The sequence below is a fragment of the Sus scrofa genome, chromosome 15 (assembly GCF_054392235.1).
Source record: "Sus scrofa isolate SSC_HxYL_T2T_F1_AM1 chromosome 15, Sscrofa_HxYL_maternal_Yorkshire_Landrace_v2.0, whole genome shotgun sequence".
NCBI lineage: Eukaryota > Metazoa > Chordata > Mammalia > Artiodactyla > Suidae > Sus > Sus scrofa.
Window position 1 is genome coordinate 48785841 of NC_139397.1, and position 21570 is coordinate 48807410.

At 38.7% G+C, this 21570-nt stretch overlaps 1 protein-coding gene across 2 annotated transcripts in view; it reads right to left on the reverse strand.

The window, feature by feature from the left end:
• CSMD1 (CUB and Sushi multiple domains 1) overlaps positions 1-21570 on the reverse strand; it is a 1878204-nt gene that overhangs the window by 408090 nt on the left and 1448544 nt on the right. For both annotated transcript variants that reach the window (XM_084999785.1, XM_021075826.2), the window contains exon 11: positions 8855-8958. In XM_084999785.1, coding sequence (XP_084855911.1) covers positions 8855-8958 — 104 coding nt within the window. The remainder of the gene's footprint in view (positions 1-8854; positions 8959-21570) is intronic.

The following is a 21570-nucleotide window of genomic DNA, read 5'->3' on the forward strand; positions in this document are numbered from 1 at the left end:
TGATAGCCCTCCAAGGACATCATACAGAATAGCACCATCAGCGTGGGATGGATGAAGGACATCGGTGACAAGAGGTGTGCAGGGCAAGCCCTTTGCCTTCTCTGGGGCCCTGGGGGATGGATGAAGAGCCCTGGTAACAAGGTATACAGGCCCTGGGGGATGGATGAAGGAACTTGGTAACAACAGGTATGTAGGGCAAGGCTTCACCTTCTCTGGGACCCTGGGACTCCCTTTGCAGAGTGAAGATACTGAGGCAGCAGAACCTGTGGGAGAGACCCAGCCACGCTAGTGACCCAATCCAGGAAGATTCTTGTCTCCGCAAATCTTGAGACAAGACTTCCCTCCCCCCCAGAGACAGGAGCAGAGGAAAGTGGGAAGCAAAGGGGGAGATGGAGGAGGGGAGCACTGATAGGGAACCTCATTAACTCCTCCCCATGAGCAAGGAGAGTGTGAGTCCCTTGGGCATCGGTCAGTCAAGCAGACCAAGACAATGCCTTAAGTCTATGATAATTCACCTGCCCTTGGAACCCCAGCTCACACGACATAGCTAAGAACTGCATGTTAAACCTAACCAGAGTGACTGCCTGATAAAGTAAGAGATTTATATAGTTCCCAGCACATCTCAACATGCTATACAAAACTGCCAGGGTCCAATCATCACAGCAAGAGCCGAGAAAATCACAACTTTAACAAGAAAGACAACTACCTGACAACACCTGAAATGAATCAGATGTTGAAATTATCTGACAAGGATTTTAAAGCAGCCACTGTGTAAATGCTTCATTCATTTACAAATTCTCTGCAATCAAATAAAGAACATTAAAATCCCAGAAAAGAAATTATGAAAAACTGAACAAAATCTTGAAAAACAGCCAGAAAGAAATGACTCATTACATACAAACAATCATTTGAATTTTAGGGGATTTCTTAACATCCTTGGAGGTCAGAGAGAGTGCCACATTATTTTTCAAAGTTTGAAAGAACGGTCACCTAGAAATTTTATATTCAGTGAATGTATTCTTCAGATATGAAAGAAAAAAATACTCAAAGAATTCATCATTAATAAACCTAACCTTATAATTGGCTAAGTTCCTCCTTACAACAGGAGGAACTCAGAGCACTGGGAGGGAAGGAGGAATGAAGGAGAGGGTAAAAATAAGGGAATATAAAGTATATTATTCTTTTATAATAAGTCCTATAAATCATATTCAACAAGTGAAATAAAAATTGTAACGTTTTATGATATGAAGACACTCATATTGAAAAGTTAGGACCTAAATGGACATGAGGTTTCCATAATTCATCTGAAGTGGTAAATGTTGATACCAGTTGTAGTAGGATAAATAATGGCCACATTGTATAATGATAAAAGGATTGCTCCACTGGGAAGACATGAACGTCCTAAATGTATACATACTAATCATCAGAGTTTTAAAATATATGAAGCAAAAACTTACAAAGCAGAGAGGATAGACAAATCCGAAAGTACAGTTGAGAAAACATACCCCCTCTTTTTAGCAACTAGACAAAATCAACAATTATATAGACAATCTGAATAATACAATCCACCAGTAGGATCTATTTGACACACAGAACTCACTCCACCCAGCAACAGCAGAACATACATTTTATAAGAACCTATAGAACATTATATTTGAAATAGAACTAAGGTAAACTGTATCCTGGGCCAGAAAATAGACCTCAACACCTCAAATCCTTAAAGGAATTGAAATAATATTGAATATATTCTCTAAACATAATAGAATCAAACCATAAGTTAACAGAAAGGCTACAGGAAAATTTTCAAACATGTGAAAATCAAATAGCACATTTCATTTCTAAGTAATCCATGGTCCAAAGAGGAAGTTTCAAGTAAAAAACACATACACACACACACGCACACACATACACATAGAACTGAACATAAATGAGAAAAAAAAACATTGAAAAATATGCTGGATGCAGCTAAAACAAGAGGAAAAGGTATAGGACCCAATGACTGCATTAGATAGGAGGAAAGGTGTGAAATAATTCCTAAGTCCCCATTAGGGAAATTAAAAGTACAAAGATATATCACCACATACCTTTTAGAACAGGGAAAAAACTGACAAAGACAAATGCTGGTGAAGATGTGAGAAACTGGATCACTTACACACTGCTGGTGAGAATGTGAAACAATGTAATCACTCTGGGAAGCTAGTTTGGCAGGTTTTTTTTTTTTTTGAAAACAGAACACACAACTAACATACAACCCAGTAATTACCCAGATTTCCTGGGATCTCTCCAGGAGAGGTGAAAACACAACCTGTACAGAAATGATTATAAAAGTTTTCTTCATGATTGTCAGAGCTGGGAAGAAGCCAATTGTCCTGCAGTGGGTGAATGTCAAACAGGGACTCATCCATGTCACAGAATACAACTCAGCAAATAAAGGAACAATCTGCTGAACAAGCAAAACTCAGAGCACTTTGCTGGGTGAGAAAAGGCCATCACAAAAGGTCACACAGAGTATTATTCTGTGATATAATGTCATCACAATGACAACATTTTTACAAATGGAACACAGATAGTGTGTCTGTCAGGGATGGGGACAAGTGTGTGGAGAGCAAGATGGAAGCAATGATGAAAGAGCAAAATGGGTGAGCTCTGTAATACTGGAAATGTTCTGTGTCTTGATTGTGGTGAAGGATATATGACTAAACAGCTGATAAAATTGTACAGAAATGAACACACAAATGGATACAAATACAACTGGGGAAATCTGTGTAAGATTGGTGAATTGTACCAATGTCAACATCCCGGTTGTGTTGTTTTATTATAGATTTGCAAAATGTTACCATTGGGGAAACTAGTTGAAGTGAACAGAGATTGTGTATTGTGTTCATACGTGCATTCTGATGTTCACAGCAGCACTATTTACAACAGCCAAGTCATGGAAGCAACCTATGTGTCCATCAACAGAGGAATGCATAAAGAAGATGTGGAACATATATACAATGGAATACCACTCAGCCATAAAAAAATAGTTAAATAATGCCATTTGTAGCTACATGGATGGACCTAGAGATTATCATATTAAGTGAAGTAAGTCAGAAAGAGAAAGACAAATAACATATGATATCGCTTATACGTGGAATCTAAATATGGTACAAAGGAACCTATTTACAAAACAGAAACAGACTCAACATAGAAAACAAACTTCTGGTTACCAAAAGGGAAATGGAGGGGGATAAATCAGGAGTTGGGATTAACAGATGCACACTGATGTATATAAAATAAACAAGGATTTCCTGTATAGCACAGGGAACAACATTTAATATAAAAACCTATAATGGAAAAGAATATGAAAATGCCCATTAGACATTTTGCTGTATCCTTAGTTATAAGCTAGAGCTCCCCTTTTCTTCCTCTACTAAAAGGAAATAACACCTTTGTTTCAAGATTTTCATGAGATAATGCAGGTTCAGACAGGTTCAGCGAAGGCAGTTTAGTCTCCTCTTTCCTTCTTCCTTTCTAGCATAGTTCATTTCCAAAGACAATTCTAAGCACTGCATATTTCATTATATTAGGGCAGAGATTAAAAACTGCAGAAATATAATAATATCTCCTCTTTGCATCATACTTTTAACCTTTCTCAAACAATTTTTCATTAGCTGTTCCATTTTACACTGACAACAATGCTTTCAGGTTGCAAAGCTGGCAGGAAATGGGGAGTCAGGTACTGTTTTAAATGCACTTAGTCCCCCAAAAGAGAATGACTTCACCTTTGAGGTTAATTTAATGTCAAAAACACACAGTACACACTTTAAATGCTTTTGACTGATGAATCATGGAAAAGAGATCCTTAGCTCTTCAGGTTAACAGTGTCAAGAGAGAAAGGCATGCATTTTCTGGCTCCTTAGAGAAAACTGCCACAGTGAGTCAACACTGGAGATATAATTGGCAGAACAGCGGGAAAATGATGCAAGCTGTCTGGACTCCAAATTAGCTAGAACTAGCCTCCCCCACCTCCCGCAGGTGCTGCTGTTGTGCTGTTTCCTGGGGACCCATGGCTTCTTTTCCTCTTCAAGAAGGCTCCCCAGAGACAAAGTTCCGTGGTCCCTCCAGTATCAGGTCAGCTTGCTGTCCCAGAACAGGTGGTATCCAAAACCCAAACTGCCAGTGTCCAGTGGCCCACTGATTTCCCTGCTGACAGGGCTGTTGGAACAGAGCACCTAGACGCCATGGGCATCCAGGCCATGTTGCCTCTGCTAGCCCTCCTCAGACCAGGCAGCCTCTGCCTTCCCCATGTGCTGACTGACCTCCAAAGCCTACTGTCACCCACCTCTGAGTCCTGCCATGTCTGAATTTCAATAAACGTTTCTTCAAGCAATCATGGAAGAAAGTTTCCCCATAAACAGACAGAGGAGGAAAACTAGCAAAGGATGAACTTTGTGTCAGAATAGAGTCCTAGGAGTTCCTGTTGTGGCTCAGTGGTTAACAAACCCAACTAGTATCTATGAGGATTTGGGTTTGATCCCTGACCTTGTTCAGTGGGTTAAGGATCCAGCATTGCCATGAGCTGTGGTATAGGCCAGCAGCTACAGCTCCGACTTGACCCCTATCCTGGGAACTTCCATATGCTGTGGGTGCAGCCTTAAAAAACAAAAGACAAAAAACAAAAGACAAAAAAAAAAAAAGAGTCGAGTCCTAGCATTGCGTCTGAGCTGCCCTTTTCTGTGTGTCTGCTCACAGGCACCATCATTATGAGAATGATTGATTACACGAAGAGAAAGAGTTGTGATCACCTGGTCCCAGAGTTCTAAGGAGTGCACTTGATTTCTTGAAAAATGGGCTTTTGTCTAGAGAGCACTGAGGTTGCTATCCTTATGTGCTTTTTCCTAATATAAATGGCTCAAGCTTTTCTCCAAAGCTCTGAGATATAAAATGATAAACTCCTCTGATGATATGCAAAGATACACAGACACACAATCAGTTTTAAGTGTCTGCTTTTTATGACTGTTGTGTGCTTTGTGGTTGTTTAATAAAAAAAAGAAATGATGCTCCTTAGTTCGGCCACTAAGAACAACAGTAGAGGTGTGTGATTATAGTTGCATAACGGCTGAAGCCCCTTCTAGAAGCAAGAAGCAATTTTAAGAATAGTGGATCAATCCACCACAAGAAACAACCAATGTCCTTATTGGTTAATAGACAAATAGGCAAAGGCAATACTGCTTGCTCACAGATCTCCCTGATGCTGACTATTCATCCCTTAGAGAGATGAGCACTCAAAACCTGTCACATGTGCCTGCAATCCCTGGGACATCCTGAAATTAATGCAATATTTCAGTCACCCACCACTAATAACTGCAAAGGCCAGAGGACAGTCACAGAGAGAAGTATCGCTGGATGTGGTTCTTCTACAAATTAAATTTGAGAAAATCATCAATATATATCCCTGGAGAGATCTCAATAGAGATATGTTAAATGAGTTATTTAATTTTGTTTTTAAGTCTGTCATTCTGGGAGTTCCCATCGTGGTGCAGTGGTTAATGAATCCAACTAGGAACCATGAGGTTGAGGGTTCAATCTCTGGCCTTGCTCAGTGGGTCAGGATCTGGCGTTGCCGTGAGCTGTGGTGTAGGTTGCAGATGAGTCTCAGATCCTGCATTGCTGTGGCTCTGGCATAGGCTGGTAGCTACAGCTCCGATTAGACCCCTAGCTTGGGAATCTCCATATGTGGGGGGAGCGGCCCTAAAAAAAGCAAAAAAAAAAAAAAGACAAAAAAAAAAAAGTCTGTCATTCTGGAAAAGTAACCTGAATAAATTCATCCATCTTTTGGGAATATTAAACTATTGAAGGAGTCTGCTAACACTCAGTTGTTCTCTTTTTGAGCCATGAAAGTTAAGAAAATAAAAAGCTATTAACAGAAATTAGAATTTTTAAGATCCATATTCAGGATGAGCCAGTTATCTTACCTTCCACATTTCTCCCAAAAATCAAGATCTGAACAGAACTCTATAGGCCACCTAAAAGGGGGAAGCTGTAAGATACTGAGCTTGAGGTAGTAAATGCCAGCCACACATAAAGAAGTTTGTTAACTCAAATATTGTTTAAAACAGTTTTGTGAGATTCCAAAATTCTATCCACTGTCTAGTATGGAATGATCCCAGCCCATGTGCCATTTCTCCAAGTAGGTTTTAAAACTCCATGCTGAGAATCACGTCTAGCATATAAGTACTCAACAGTATTTGTTGATGTATTCTCTAAAATTACCTGATCAACCGAGGACACCGGCTGTGATCCTCTTTTTTTTTTCTTTTTCTATAATTTTGTATGCTAAGGAAATATATCAGTGGTTTTGCTCTTCTCTCCTGCAGATGATTAAATGCCCAACTGATCTTTGTTACATTATGTTTCCCAAAGGGCATTTCACTTTGATTCAGTTGGCTATTTAGTTTTTCATTTATAGATCTGAGCTATTGAGAGGAGGTTCTAATAACACTTATGTCAGGGTAATACATTGCCTGCTATTGTGCTCTTAACAAGAAATAGCATTAAAAAATGGGTGTATGACTTCGGATCTTTAATAGTGACCTAAGGGATTTTTTCATATGGTCCTGCTTTGCTACATTTATGCTTTATATTTTGCATTTATTTGAAAATTTCTCTCATTTGTTTTAGTGACATCCTTTCTTAAATTAGATGTTATGGTAATAATAAAGCTACTTTACGTGCAGGTTGTATTTCTTAACTCTCCAGTGCATTCATATGCCTTATTCTTTTTGCTTCTTACCACAGGCAGGGAAAGTTTATCATACATATTTTATAACTATGAAAACAGAGGTACAGAGAGGTGAAGTGACGCCATTCACGGTCACAGAGATAGTTAATAGCAAAGCTGAAGCCAGAAACACCACATTTGGCATCCTGGCTGCATTGCCATCCACTCTATTGCTGCTCACAAATACTGCTCTGGACCAAAGCCAGGCTGTGTCCCTGCAGCCAACAAGGAAGACTTCGAACAATATAGATGTCTGGGCCCCACCCTGCAGGAAGCCATGCCTTTACAAATAAATGCAATTTGGGCTAGTAATTGAGCAAAAAAGAGTAACTACTTGGTAAGATTGGGGGAAACAGGGACCTTCACATACTGTGGTGGGAGAATAAATTGAAAGAAACTTTGGGGGGGATCATTAGAAAAGCATAATGATGTAAATGGAGATACACCTTACTCCTGAAATTCCTCTGTTGAAATTTTTCTTGAAGGCATCTAAAATAATTATGACAATGTATTTGTGCCATGTAGTTTATTGCATAGCTGCTTATAAATGCAAAATAGTCATGGGGCGGGGGCAGGGGAAGTGAACGCCTATCAGTAAGAATCAGTTAACAACCATGACACATCCGCATGAAATGATAAAGAGAGCAGGTACGGTGCAGGATCACTGCTGGAACACATGCTTGAACATATACTAGGTGTGTGATGTCATCGTTTATCTGATATAGCATGAATTTATATGACAAGACAGTATGAATCCCTAAGTCATAGGATTAAGGTGAGGACCAAACAAGGTGAAGTGTACTAGGCATTTAGCATAATGCTTGGTATGTAAGAGGCACTCAATAAATGCTACGAGATTATTACAGATATCATTATCATTATTATCGTAAGTCATGGGACAGTAATATGATTTTAATTAGTAGTAGTAAAAGTTATGAAACATGAGACAGGAATGTGTACTGGCAGGGAACTGTGTTTGAGATACAGCAAAGGAGAAGGGAACGTCCCCAGTGCCTTCAGAGCCATCGATTCTAAAGGCATGGACAGATGTTCAGCTACAGCACTTTTTAGGGTGTGATTCATCTCATAAGTAACTGCTAAATAAAAATATGAGTGGGTATAATAGCCCCTGCTGGTTTTTTGGTTCCCTCCAACCCAGAAGAATATGTTGAAGTGCTCAGGGCCAAGCTTTCTCACAAAGAGAAAACCACAACCATGTATAAGTAGATTAAGAGAAAAAAAAGTGAAAATCCTGTAGAAAGATGTCCATTAATGAAAGTAGTTTCTGGCTTAGTCATTTCAGAAGCCACTACAGGGCACTGTCTTTGCAAGGGGCAAACCCAGAAAGAAGCTGCGAAGATATTTCCTTCTGTGCTGAAAACACTGAGGAGTAAAGATATATCTGGGTTCTGGCCTACATTCTGATAGAACATGTCTCCTAATAACTAACCAGACTGCCCTCACAGCAGCCCTCACAGGAAGTGGCAGAAGGTGTCCAGGGCAAAGTGGAACAGACCCTTTCATGACTCCAGCATCAAACATGCCAGCGTAGGGTCTTATCTGCAGATGTTCCTAGTGGGGCTGCTACTGTTTTTGCCAAGACTCTTGATATGGCGTTCCACAGATATACAGGGAGTTACTCCACACAACTCTCCACACAATCTCTTTTAGTTTTGTATGCTGCTTTATAGAATGCAGAGCTTTGGGAAGACATACAGCCTTATTCTAGAAAATACTTCTGCTTCCCCAAACACTGATAATATAATCAGTGTTAAGAGAGGGGCTGACGGGGAGAAGGTGAATTGAGAGGCTCGCCATGTCTATGCTCTGCTGTCCTGTAATGTTTTTGCTCCATTTTTTTAATGGTTTGGAATTTAAAAAACAAAACAAAAACAAAACATTGGCATCAAAAAACCCCACAATCCTGAAATCTTGTGAAATCAAATTTGGAAACCACTAATTTAGCCACACGTGGTGTTTATTAAACTTCCAAGTGGAAACTGAAAGTCTATAACAGGATCTCAAGCACACATCTGCGTCTTCACAGATAACACATGTAGAGAAAGAAAGAACAATGAAACATATACTTACACATACAAGACTGTTCTGGTATCACCCACTTTCCCAGCGTCACCCACTGTTAGGGTGTCATAGCCTCTTTCCAGTTCAAACTCCTCAAAGGCAAGCTTGATGACCTAAATCAAACACAGAGAGAAATAGTGAGCATAACAGGAATTTTCTGTGACCTTAAATATTGCAAATATCCAGTTGTAGTATTCATTTTGCTCCATAATTTCACTGTTATCTCAAATGATTTCAAGTTGCTTTTTTAACATAATGATTGTATACATTTCAGAGCCCTCGATTATAGGATTTTATGGAATTCAAAACTGCTATTACTCCAAAGATATTTAATATCAGATCTAAAAATGAAATTAACCCATTCTGCCATAAATCAAATATCTATCGAACATTTAATAACCAAAAGGTAAAACAGTATAAGCAAAATAAATGTGGATGGCAGTTGATGAGATATGTTTTGAGGATGCCTAGAACACCAAGAAATAAATGTTCTATGGTGATACCTGCAGATTTCATGCAATTACCCATATTAACATATGAAAAAGACTTTCTGAGGCTAGAAAGTTGTCCACTACATATAGCTTTGCAAAACCTTGTCTTTTTTTAAAATAAATAACATTTTGTCTTGGTGATCAACACCATCTAGACAAGATTGGTTTGTGCCTGACACACAGAAATATTGCAATACTATGAACTACTTTCTATAGATCACAGGATTCTTTTCTTTCTTTTTTTTTTTTTTTTTTTTTTTTGTCTTTTTGCTATTTCTTTGGGCCGCTCCCATGGCATATGGAGGTTCCCAGGCTAGGGGTTGAATCGGAGCTGTAGCCACTGGCCTACGCCAGAGCCACAGCAACGCGGGATCTGAGTCGCGTCTGCAACCTACACCACAACTCACGGCAACGCCGGATCATTAACCCTCTGAGCAAGGCCAGGGACCGAACCCGCAACCTTCATGGTTCCTAGTCGGATTCGTTAACCACTGCACCATGATGGGAACTCCAGGATTCTTTTCTTTTGGTAAAAAAATTTCTTCCTTTGTTGACCAATATTGTGATGAAGGGGGAAGAGACTCTGAGGTGTCATAAAGTTAGGCTTGAACCTTAGGTGACAAGGAGAAATAGCTAGATGATGGAAATACATGATAGATAGATATAGATAGATATCTGTAATGGGTAAAAGAGAGAGGCTATCACAGATAGATGAAAGAGATGGACAGATAGATAGACAGATTCATAGATACATAGACATGATGGATGGCTAGATGAATAAATAGATGGATAGATGAATGTATAGATAGATAGATGTGATAAATGGATGAATGGATGGGTAAATAGACAGATATGATAAATGGATGGATGGATATATATGATAGCATCACAGTTGAAAGAGGCAAGAAGATAAAAGACACACAGAGAGAACAGGAAGTACAGAGAGTACAATATGGGAAATAACATTTTAATAGGATCTGCTTCAGAGTAAATCCGAAAGTCTGAAATCTTGTAAAAAAAAAAACAAACAAAAAAAACCCAAATGCCTGTTTGTTAAACTTCAAAAAAGGCCTAAGAGGAACTGGGAGAGGCAGGCTCCCGACAAACATCCAGTTTGCCGTGTGCACTACTGAGCAAGTTCTAAGCAGGTGCTCTTCCCAGCAATGCTGATATGCAATGCACTCATTTTGCTATTTGAAGCTCTTACTAAAATTAGTGGTGTAGCCATTATCATTTATTTTAAAAATCTACCCTTTCAAATTGTGATATTTGTCTGAGTACATTATTTTAGCAATCTGATGTGAAGCAGGTACAGAGGTTGAGAGCTACTGCAACCAGCATCAACACTGCATAAAAAGCCCAGCACTGAGGATACTTTTATCAATGTATGTCTTTCTCATGGGCCAATTATACGTGCCTGTGGTCCAACAGAATGAGTAAAAGGACTAAAGAGTCACAGGACTGGAGGTCCCCATCACCTTTTGACACATCTACTCTGTTTTGGCTTGTGTAACCACCTGCAGTGAAGCCATGATAATCCATTAGGGCCTGAGGGACATGGCTGGCCAATCTGCAATGAGTCACAGCTAGCAGGTCTCAGTCCAAAAATGTGTTTTCATTAGGGTGTAAATACAGCCATTCTGCAACTCTGTTAGGCCAAAGCCAAGGGTTCAGAAAGGTTTCTGTCAGTATTTAGGCTCAGCAAGTAGCCTCTGCTGATCATCAAAGGATCATTAATGCCCCATAAAAAGAGAAAAGGTGGACTGAATCTTGTGTAAAGAACTCTTAGTTTGTCAGAAAATACAGCATTCTATAAATATATCTGGTAGTAAAATATAAATACACTTTTGGAATGAAATTTGCCATCACTTCCCAGAGGTAGTTAGAGATACAAGGGAAGTGATACTGACAGAATTCATTTTTTATTTGAGTAGATTTGACTTACAATGTTGTGTTAGTTTCAGGTGCACAGCAAAGTGATTCAGTTACATATATACATATAATGAGCACCTACTCTGCCCAGACATCGGTACTAGGAATGAAAACAAAGAGAAGATGGGCAAGGGGGCATTGTGATAAACACAAAGTAATTGTAGAAGTTTTAACTTTTGCAGAAAAATAATCCTTGATGACAACACATAAAATAGTCAGGAAAATGAAAGAAGGACAAAGTTCTAGAATTTGAAAATGCTTTAGACCCACAGGGGGTATTCTGATAAACACAATTTTAGAATTTAACATAAAGATTAAGGTTTCTTAATGATGACTAATGAAAACCTTTACTTTTTCAACTTACAAACAGAATCGCAGAACTGTAAGGAAAAGATGCAGTTCAGTCTAGACTCTGGTGCAGTTTTAAAATAGATTCTTGGGGTTTTGTAAGCTGTTCCTTTTGTTCTATTTAAACTAAAAATACACAAAAAGGTTCAATCATTTTTCCTTCCTACATCCCCACCTCTGGCAAGCACCAATCTTCTCTCTGTAACCATGAGCTTTCTGTTGTGCTTTTTGGATGCTACATGTAAGAGAGATGAGACATATTTGTCTTTCTTGGTCTGACCTAACTGAGTACAATGCCCTCCAGTTCCATCCATGTTGTGGCAAACAGCGGGACTCACTCCTTTCCATGGCTGAATAATATTCTATTATATATAAACCATATCTGGTGGCAGAGAAGTAATGGAGTTAAATTATGTTTCCTTACATTTTCTTTCTAGAGAATGAGGAGAGGCCAGCAGTTGAGTGTGATCAGATGTGGAATACAGACTCTAAGAAGACAAAATTACCTGATATTCTGACACCTTATTTTTATAGGAGGAAAATGAAAGCAAAGGAGACAAGGGCTTATCCTGCAGTCATTAGTGAAAGCTTGAGATGCAAACTAGGAAATCCTGAGTCTTAATGTAGTTTTTATCTTTTAAAAAAAATTTTAGGGCCCCATCTGCAGCATATGGAAGTTCCCAGACTAGGGGTCAAATTGGAGTTACAGCTGCCAGCCTACTCCACATCCACAGCAACATGGAATCTGAGCCTACACCACAGCTGACAGCAATGCCAGATTCTTAACCCACTGAGCGAAGCCAGGGATCGAACCTGCATCCTCATGAATACTATTTAGTTTCATAACTCACTGAGCCATAATGGGAACGCCTTGATGAATTTTTCAGATTTTTCCCCCACATTCAAATGTAAATGAAGATAAGAATAGAGGTTATAAAACCTAACTCTATTTTCAAACTTTTTTTTTCCCTTTTCTTACAAAATACTCATTTTAAAAGTATTTCTGGGACATGTTTAATTTGCAGTAGTCTTGTGTTCTTTCTCTAAGCCCAATTTAATAGGCTTTACAACACAGCAATGCAGCAATCATTTCCGACACACTAAGGTGGTCTCTGCTAACTAAATATCACTAGGAAGGCTCTGCTGAATGACGAGTGGTCCAGTGGAAGACAGAGCAGACCAGTGGGAGGACGGGGTGGCCTGGGCTGTCCTCAGGGTGCAGTGGGAGCCTGGAGAGGAGCCGCAGGTGGGAAAGGTAAGGAGCATCTTCTGGAGTAGAGGACACCTGGGAACTAAAGAGTCCAGACTGTGGCCCTAACCCAGGGCTCCTGAACCCACCCTGGGGGTACCTCAAAGAGTGTTCCCTATTGCTAGATTCTTGGAAAAATAACAGCCCCATCTGGTCTCATCTGATTTCACTCCCCAACTTGTGCAAAATTGGTTTCTTCACTTTACAATCATTTTTTAGTAAATATTAACCTTTTTTTTTCTTTCAGCATTTTACCAAATTCTGTTGACTATTATCCTTGTAGAATAAATAGCAAGTAGCCAAAAAAAAAAAAAGGTGATTGTGCTCAAAGTGTAGGACAAATTAGTAGAAAGACTTCTCAGTATTTTTGTTTATTTGTTTTTAAGGAGCAAAGATGCTAAATTTTCAGATAGAAAATTTAAGGTGAGAAAAAAGCACACGATAAATTTAAATGTGAGAAAAATAATTTGGGAAATTGGGCAATTTGGGGGAGGGAAGTGAAATAGAAAACAGAATTTAGCTCTTTAATTGGGATGAAGTAAAAATTGCAAAAGCCTTGGTAATTAATAATGTTCCATGGTCAGATGATTTTTTTTTTCAGTTTTTTGATGCACTCAATTTTCAAAATAGAGAAAAGATAAATATACAAGGACAGAACAGCGGAATTTATGCAACACTAAATTTTTAAGTATTCATTTAAAACAAAATAGAAACATTGCTCTGAAAAACAACATAGAAGTTCTCTACATAGTCACAATTCATTAGGGGAAAAAAGCCAGTCACTATAAGCCCATTCAAATAAGGAGACCATCTCATCTGACTCAGAACTAAGCCAGAAGAGTCCAGATATATCCATTCATTTACACACAAACACACACACACAGCATACACCAGGTGTATCACTGGGTTTCCTCATCAAAAGCTTTTGTGTGTGTGTGTCTTTTGGCTGCTCCTGCAATATGGGGAATTCCTGGGCCAGAGATTGAACCTGTGCCACAGCAGTGACCTGAGCCACTGAAGTGACAATGCTGGATCCTTAACCTGCTGCACCACACAAAGGAACTCCCAAAAGCTTTATTTTTATGTGTCTTTCATTTTGGTGTCATCCTTAATCTCTATTTGGTGTTTTTCTGGATGACATGTTTGGGCCTGAAAGTGAGATGATAGGCAGAGATACAGAATAAGAGAAAGATTTTACAGTTTTTCAAGATGTAGGACTGACAGAACAAAACAGATAAGTAAATGGCCCCTGCCTTTTGGAAGAGGCTAACTCATAAATGCCTTAATGAATAACTGTAGGGTTGAAATCAGCAGGGTAGGGGATGGAGACTTAGAACACAAGGGGAGGGAAACTGATAAAAAGAAACCTTAATACAACTGATTCATTCAATTTCAAATGATTTTCCAGAAGAAAGACTTTTCAAACTGTGAATTTCCTCCAAAAGAACATAACAATTCTACATCTGGAAATTATTAACATAGTTGCCAAAAGCAATTTATTACAAATTTGAAAGGAAAATTCATACTTTCTTATGAACCAAAAATTATTTCAAAATAATTTTTGATAAATTTTAGGTGTTCTAGCCTGAAATCGTAAGGACCAATCATGAAACTATTGAAAAAGTATGATTAATTATAGAGACATTCCTGTCCAAATGCACACACCATAGAGCCTGGGTAAATGCACATCTGTGTTCCCCACAGAAAAATACATACAGCCTTTCATCTCTGAAAATAACACATAGCAATGGCCAACAAAACATAGTATGAAATTACCAAGATTCAGTTCCATCTTAGAAAGAAAAGTACTTTGAAAGAAACGACTTAGAAAAATATATTATTATTTCTAGGATGGCCTTGCCTTGCCTTATATTTCCCCCAAGGAAACACTAAACATCCTTTTAGAACTAGAGTTCAAAGAATTGTTAATAAAAAGGGGACATATATAATCTCAAATCTGGCTGCATTATTATTAACCTGTGCTACCAAGAGTCAAATTCATCAGGGATTCAGAGGCAGAAAAGAGAAACAGGCAGAGCAACATGCAATTTCTCTGCTGGCGGCTGTGTAGTGACACCTCACATCACAAGAAATGAGGGATTTGGTGTCCCGATCCTGTGGTGTCTCCCATGTGGTTCTCTAGGACTTCACTCACATCCACCTGTGGGCCTCTGCCAAGGCCCTTCTCTCGGCATCACCTGGAACATAAATAACCTTCATTCTCTCGGTGCCACATCTGCGTGGATGCTCTGACTCTGAGATCAAGACTCCCCAGCACCTGATGTGTGCCTCCTGCAAGGCACAGAGAAGGCCCAGTTTTGCTTCTCCTGCTCCCTCCTCTGCCTACACCATTTCTGGAAAGGAGCACAGACAGGAGCACAGCACCTACAATCCCATGGAAGTGAGAGGGGTCCAATGCCTGCTGCCCATTCAGTGGGGGCCCTGAAGAACTTGCACCTCCTTCCTCCAGGCCCCTAACCTGTAAAACCAGAGTGACTCTCATTTCCCCCCATGGAGGTGAGGATTAAATAGCAGGATACAGGCAAAGTATGTGCATCTTGCAGGGTCTGGCAGGCACTGAATTAGCAGTGGTTGTGCTCATGTCATCCTTCATCAATACCCTTCATAGGGAACTTGCCACACCTGCCAGGCCAGGCCACATTCTGCCACCGACCTAAGGGATTATGTTATTTCAAACCTCACTGAGTCTCTATAACCCAGGAAAACTCTGTCTCTTTTCATTCTGACACAGCGATTCTGAATTCCAGGGTTATCCAGAAATTAATCCTTTATCCTAATTTAATTTCCAGGTAAAATTTTCCATCATCATACTTCTTTATTTCAGTAAAGCACTTTATTGTGCTTCTCTTAAGAAGCCTGTCTTGGCAAAATACTTCAACATGATACTATGAATTCTTAATGAATAAAGAAAAGTCCACAAAATTTCAGGGGAGTTCCTGTTGCTCCGCAGAAAAAACAAATCTGGCTACTATCCATGAGGATGCAGGTTCAACCCCTGGCCTCACTCAGTGGATGGGGGATCCGGCATTGCTGTGGTGTAGGTCGAAGATGCAGCTTGGATCCTGCATTGCTGTGGCTGTGGTGTAGGCTGGCAGCTGTACCTCTGATTCAACCCCTAGCCTGGGAACTTCCATATGCCCCAGGTGCTTCAGCCCTAAAAAGAAAAAAAAAAAAAATTCAGGAAAGAATCAAGTGGGGTGTTGGGTGAAGATGACAGGGATTAACATTTAAAGAAATACCCCTCAAGCAAAAATTATCAAAATGCCAATAAAACTGTTGGAGACACAGAATATTTACAGTACAGCAAAGATTGACTAGCTCACTGGGGAAGGTAAGCAAACTCCGAGGCATTGATGGAGGAACATTAAAAGTGGTTTACCACGAAAAATAAAGAGAACAAACCAGTGAGATCTCCAAAAGAATTTCATTAATCCCTGAAATGAAGCAACCAAAGAAGCAGAAGCATTGCTTGGAAAATTATTGAAATATATTCTTAGAGGGATGAAAGGAAGTAGCGTATTTATTAAAAATGAGAGATTGGGAATTTGAGAGTCACAATACAATACCGGTATGGAGTGAATCAGTGTTATTAAATGTGATAAAAGGCAGGGTTAACATTTACAAAACATGAAATCAACCGAAGATACACAGAATAACTTAGCTGGAAATCTGAAAGACTAAAAGATGAAAGGATAGCAAGAGAAAATTATAGATCTATAAATAAAAGCAGAAGATATTTAAATTTGTCAAAAATAATCAGAAAGAAGGATGCAGAATTAATAATTAGAAAAATAACAGAAGGCACATTTTTTATAGTTGATTAAAGTGTTGATAACAGACTTTAAAAGTAGTTCATTATGGCCCCATTTAAACAAAATAAGGCAGTCAGAGAAAAATACGAATACATCATCGCATAGAAGTGTTTAACTCTAAAAAATCCAAAAGAGTTACATATACAAACTGAGAAGAATTTAAAGAATGCAAATCAAACTTAGGTTTTGTTTTGTTTTGTTTTTCCTTTTTTTTTCCCCCTTTTTTGGCCACCCAGAGGCATATGGAGTTCTAGGGCCAGGGCTGAGAGCCAGGCCAGGGATCAAACCTGCATCCCAGCACTCCCAAGACGCTGCCAATCCCATTGCACCCCAGCAGGAACTCCTTTTTTTTTTCTGACACAATAAAACCTTGGAGATGGTGGATCAATAAGATTGTAAGTCCCAAATAAAAAGGAAAAGTATGTCCTTTTTTAGCACATTTATTCAGTGAAGAGCTTATGTTATGTGAGAAAGAGGAGAAAGAAAACACTTTGAGAATTTTTTATTTGGTTAGTTTTTTTTTGGGGGGGGTTGTTTGTTTTTTTGTTTTGTTTTGTTTTTTGCTTTTTAGAGCCGCACCTGGTGCATGTAGAAATTCCCAGGCGTCAAATCAAAGCTTCAGCTGCCGGTCTATGCCACAGTCACAGCAATGTGGGATCCAAGCTGCATCTGCGACCTACACCACAGCTCACGGCAATGCTGGTTCCTTAACCCACTGAGTGAGGCCAGGGATCAAACCCGCAACCTCATGGGTCCTAGTAGGGTTCATTAACTGCTGAGCCTTGAAGGGAACTCCCCACTTTGAGATTTTTCAATATCTCAGGTATTTTACTAACATACTCTTTATCTCCAAATTGGCTGAAAGATACTCCAAACAACAGGATTAATTTTAAAGAGTTACCTAAATGGTATTTTGTTTCAATATGAAAAGAATGATCTAAAGAAAGTTACATAGATGAGAAAGGAAAAGTTCGAGTTGATAAAAAGAAAGATACAGGACATCTCTGGTGGCTCAGTGGGTTAAGGAAATGGCATGATCACTACTGTGGCTCAGATTCAATTCCTGGCCCAAGAACTTCCACATGCCACAGGTGCAGCAAAAAAAAAATTTATAAAAGTAAAAATATGTACATTAACATCAATGTATCAAGTGACACAGTAAAAAAAATGAAGAAGGGGCAACACATGCACTGCCACGGTTGAGCCTTGGATCCCAGAGGCGGCCTTACAAGGTAGCTCATTAGTGGTATAGCTATTATCATTTATTTTAAAAATCTACTCTTTCAAATTGTGGTGTTTGTCTGAATACATTATTTTACCAATCTGATGTGAAGCAGGTGCAGAGGTTGAGAGCTACTGCAACCAGCATCAACACTGCACATGAAGCCCCGCACCGAGGATGCTTGTATTTCAATGTTTGTCTTTCTCATGAGCTTATTTAAAATGTCCGTGGTCCAATAAGAAAGAATTAAAGGACTAAAGAGTCACAGGAGCTGGAGGTCCCCATCACCTTCTGACATATCTACTCTGTCTTGTCTTGTATAACCACCTGCAGTGAAGCCATGATAATCTTTTAGGGCCTGAGGAGCACAGCTGGCCGATCTTTAATGATACAAAAGGTGGCAGTGAGACAGCCACTCAACCCTATGCCAAGCTTGCAGGGAGCTCTTGCCATCTGAATGTCAGTGGACCAGGTCCTAATGTTATAACTTATCTATCGGGGATGCTCACAGCAAATGCTTTTCTGAGGCCATTTAAATGCCTTTGCTTAAAAGAACAAAATAATACCATCTGCAGCAACATAGATGGAACTGGAGATTCTCATACTAAGTGAAGTAAGTCAGAAAGAGAAAGACAAATACCATATGATATCATTTATATGTAAAATCTAAAACATGGCACACAAGAACCTATCTACAGAACAGGAAAAAACTCATGGACATAGAGCACAGACTTGTGGTTGCCAAGGGGGAGGGGGAGGGCATAGGTTGGACTGGGAATTTACAATTAGCAGACACAAACTATCACACTTAGAATGGATAAGCAGGAGTTCCTGTTGTGGCACAGCAGAAACGAATCTGAATAGGAACCATGAGGCTGCGGGTTCAATCCCTGACCTTGCTCGATGGGTTAAGGATCTGGGGTTGCCATGAGCTGTGGTGTAGGTCACAGACACAGCTCAGATCTGGCATTGCTGTGGCTGTGGCTGTGGCCAGCAGCTACAGCTCCAATTGTATCCCTAGCCTGGGAACCTCCATGTGCCTCGAGTGTGGCCCTAAAAAGCAACAACAACAACAACAACAACAACAAAAACAAATGGATAAGCAATGAGGTTCTACTGTACAGCACAGGGAACTATATCCAATCATGTGTGATAGAACATGATGGAAGATAATTTGAGAAAAAGAATATATATATATATGTTTAACTGGGGTCACTTTGTTGCATAGCAGAAACTGATATAACATTGTGAATCAACTATAATAAAAGCTGTTTTAAAAAAATGCCTCTGCTTCCTGATGCCACCCACCTCTGTGTCCTGAAAGCAAAAGGAAGCTTAAGAGAGCTTGAAATCTACAAAGTATACAGGAGGTGGATGGGTCCACACCTGTATAGAGAGGGGAAGGTACAGAATAGGAAAACATGGACACCCTCAGTGTTTGGGGCCAGCAGGAATAAATTACTTGTAGTCCTGCTTCAGACCAAATCCTACAAAGTAGCAGTTACAGTCACTTTACAGGATTAATTCACTCATTTTTTATTCATCTTCCATTATGCCTATAAATATCTCCTGTTCTAGCTGGAAATCTCTACAAATATCCAAATTTCAATAAAGAAAAAATAGATCAAGTAAAAATATCTAATAGTGAATATTAACTAATGCTTCAAACTGTGATTTTTAGGAGTAATAGATTTTCTGACCCCAAATTTGTGCCTTGATGGACAAGACAGGATTTCCCCTCTTTTATGTTTTTTGGGTCTAATGATTCTCTTTTAAACTCCAGTACTGTATACAGTTTGCCTCTCACTAGGAAGTTGTCTCCTGAATCCCTCCGACTGGGTCCCGACTTGAGCACCTTTTTCTCAGGGTTCTTCTCTGCCCTGTGAACATCACCCCTAGTATATGCACTAGCACTTGTGCTTATTACTTATTTTTATTCCCCTCAAAATAATTGGTGCAGCCCCTGAGGAAAACAGTATGGAGGTTCCTCAAAAAACTCAAAATTGAACAACCATATGATACAGCAATTCCTTTCCTGGGTATACATCTGAAGAAAATAAAAACACCAATTTGAAAAGATACATACACCATAATGTTCATTGCAGCCCTATTTACAATAACCAAGGTATGTATGCAACTTAAATATCTATCAGCAGGTGAGTGTATAAAGAAGAGATGGTACATAAATTCACAACTGAATATTACTCAGCCATAAAAGAATGAAATTTTGTCATTTGCAACAACATGGACGGACCTGGAGGGTATTAAGCTAAATGGAAAAAGTCAGAGAAGGACAAATACTTTATGCTATCACTTATACGTGGAATCTAAAAACACAAACAAACTAGTGAATACAACAAAAGGGAAACATATTCAAGCTATAAAGAATGAACTACTGGTTATCAATGGGGAGAGGGAAGCCAGAGAGGGGAAAGACAGGGGTATGGAAGTAAGAGGTACAAACTACTATGTAAAAAATAAACAAACTACAGGATATATTGTATAGCACAGGGGATAGAGCCAATATTCTGTAATAATTACAATGGAGTATAAGATATAAAAATTTTGAATCATTATGTTGTACACCTGAAACTAATATAATGTGGTGACTCAACTATACCCAATAAAATGTAAAGTATAAGCCAAAAGAAATGCTAACTGAATTGAAAGCAGTTGACCCCAAGAGGTGGAAAACGACAGTATAAATAAGCAAGGGCAGGAATCTGTAAAATACATATATATGTATTATTGCAAATAAATATTCTTTTTAAAAAGGATAGAAATTGATCAATAAGATATATAAACCACTTAAGACAGGCTGATAATACGAAATTTCATTTTATACTATAAATTAAAAAAAAAGATAAATCTTAAAAATAAGTAAATAAGCAATAAAGTTAGCCCATCTACCTAAGAAAATGTTAAAAATGTAGTGGTCTGCTAAGGCTGGCTTGTAACAACTTTTGAGAAACAATTATTAAATACAAAAGTTTCGCAAGGTAGTTTTAAAGCAATTAGTAGTTGAAAAAGTATATGGTGTGAATATTTAGGCCATGGAGTTGGTAAAGCCTCCGAATTAGCCTATTTCCCAGCATAAGATTGGGCAATACACACCTTAGAACTTTGAGAAATGACTAGAAATTTATTGAATACATTTAGGAAGAATAGGTAAAAAATAATGTGAACCTCAAAACCTATGGCCACTGAAATTCAACCCACTTGTTTCCAGGCCTAGATTAGGAATTGCATATAGGAAATCTATGTTCTGGAAAATGTAAAATTGTAATACAGAAAATATCATCTTAACTTTCATTGCTTTCCTCATCTCATACATAAGAAGCTGTTTCCACATCTCCTATCAACATGTCAATTATTTATTAAATTGTATAGGCTATAAACTTGGACTATTATAATTGCAAGACAACAGAAAGGGAAACCATATTCAAATAAACATTTTGAAATTGACTAATAACAGTGGCTTAAGTGATAATCACTTAAAATAATGTTTCATGAATAAATTATATGGCACAGTTGGAGGGAAATCCTGATATCCTATCTAAATGTATTTCTATTCATTTGATTCATGACTAGTCATATGTATCTCCACCTAGCTTTCATATCATTTATGTCTCATGTATCTAATTCTCTTT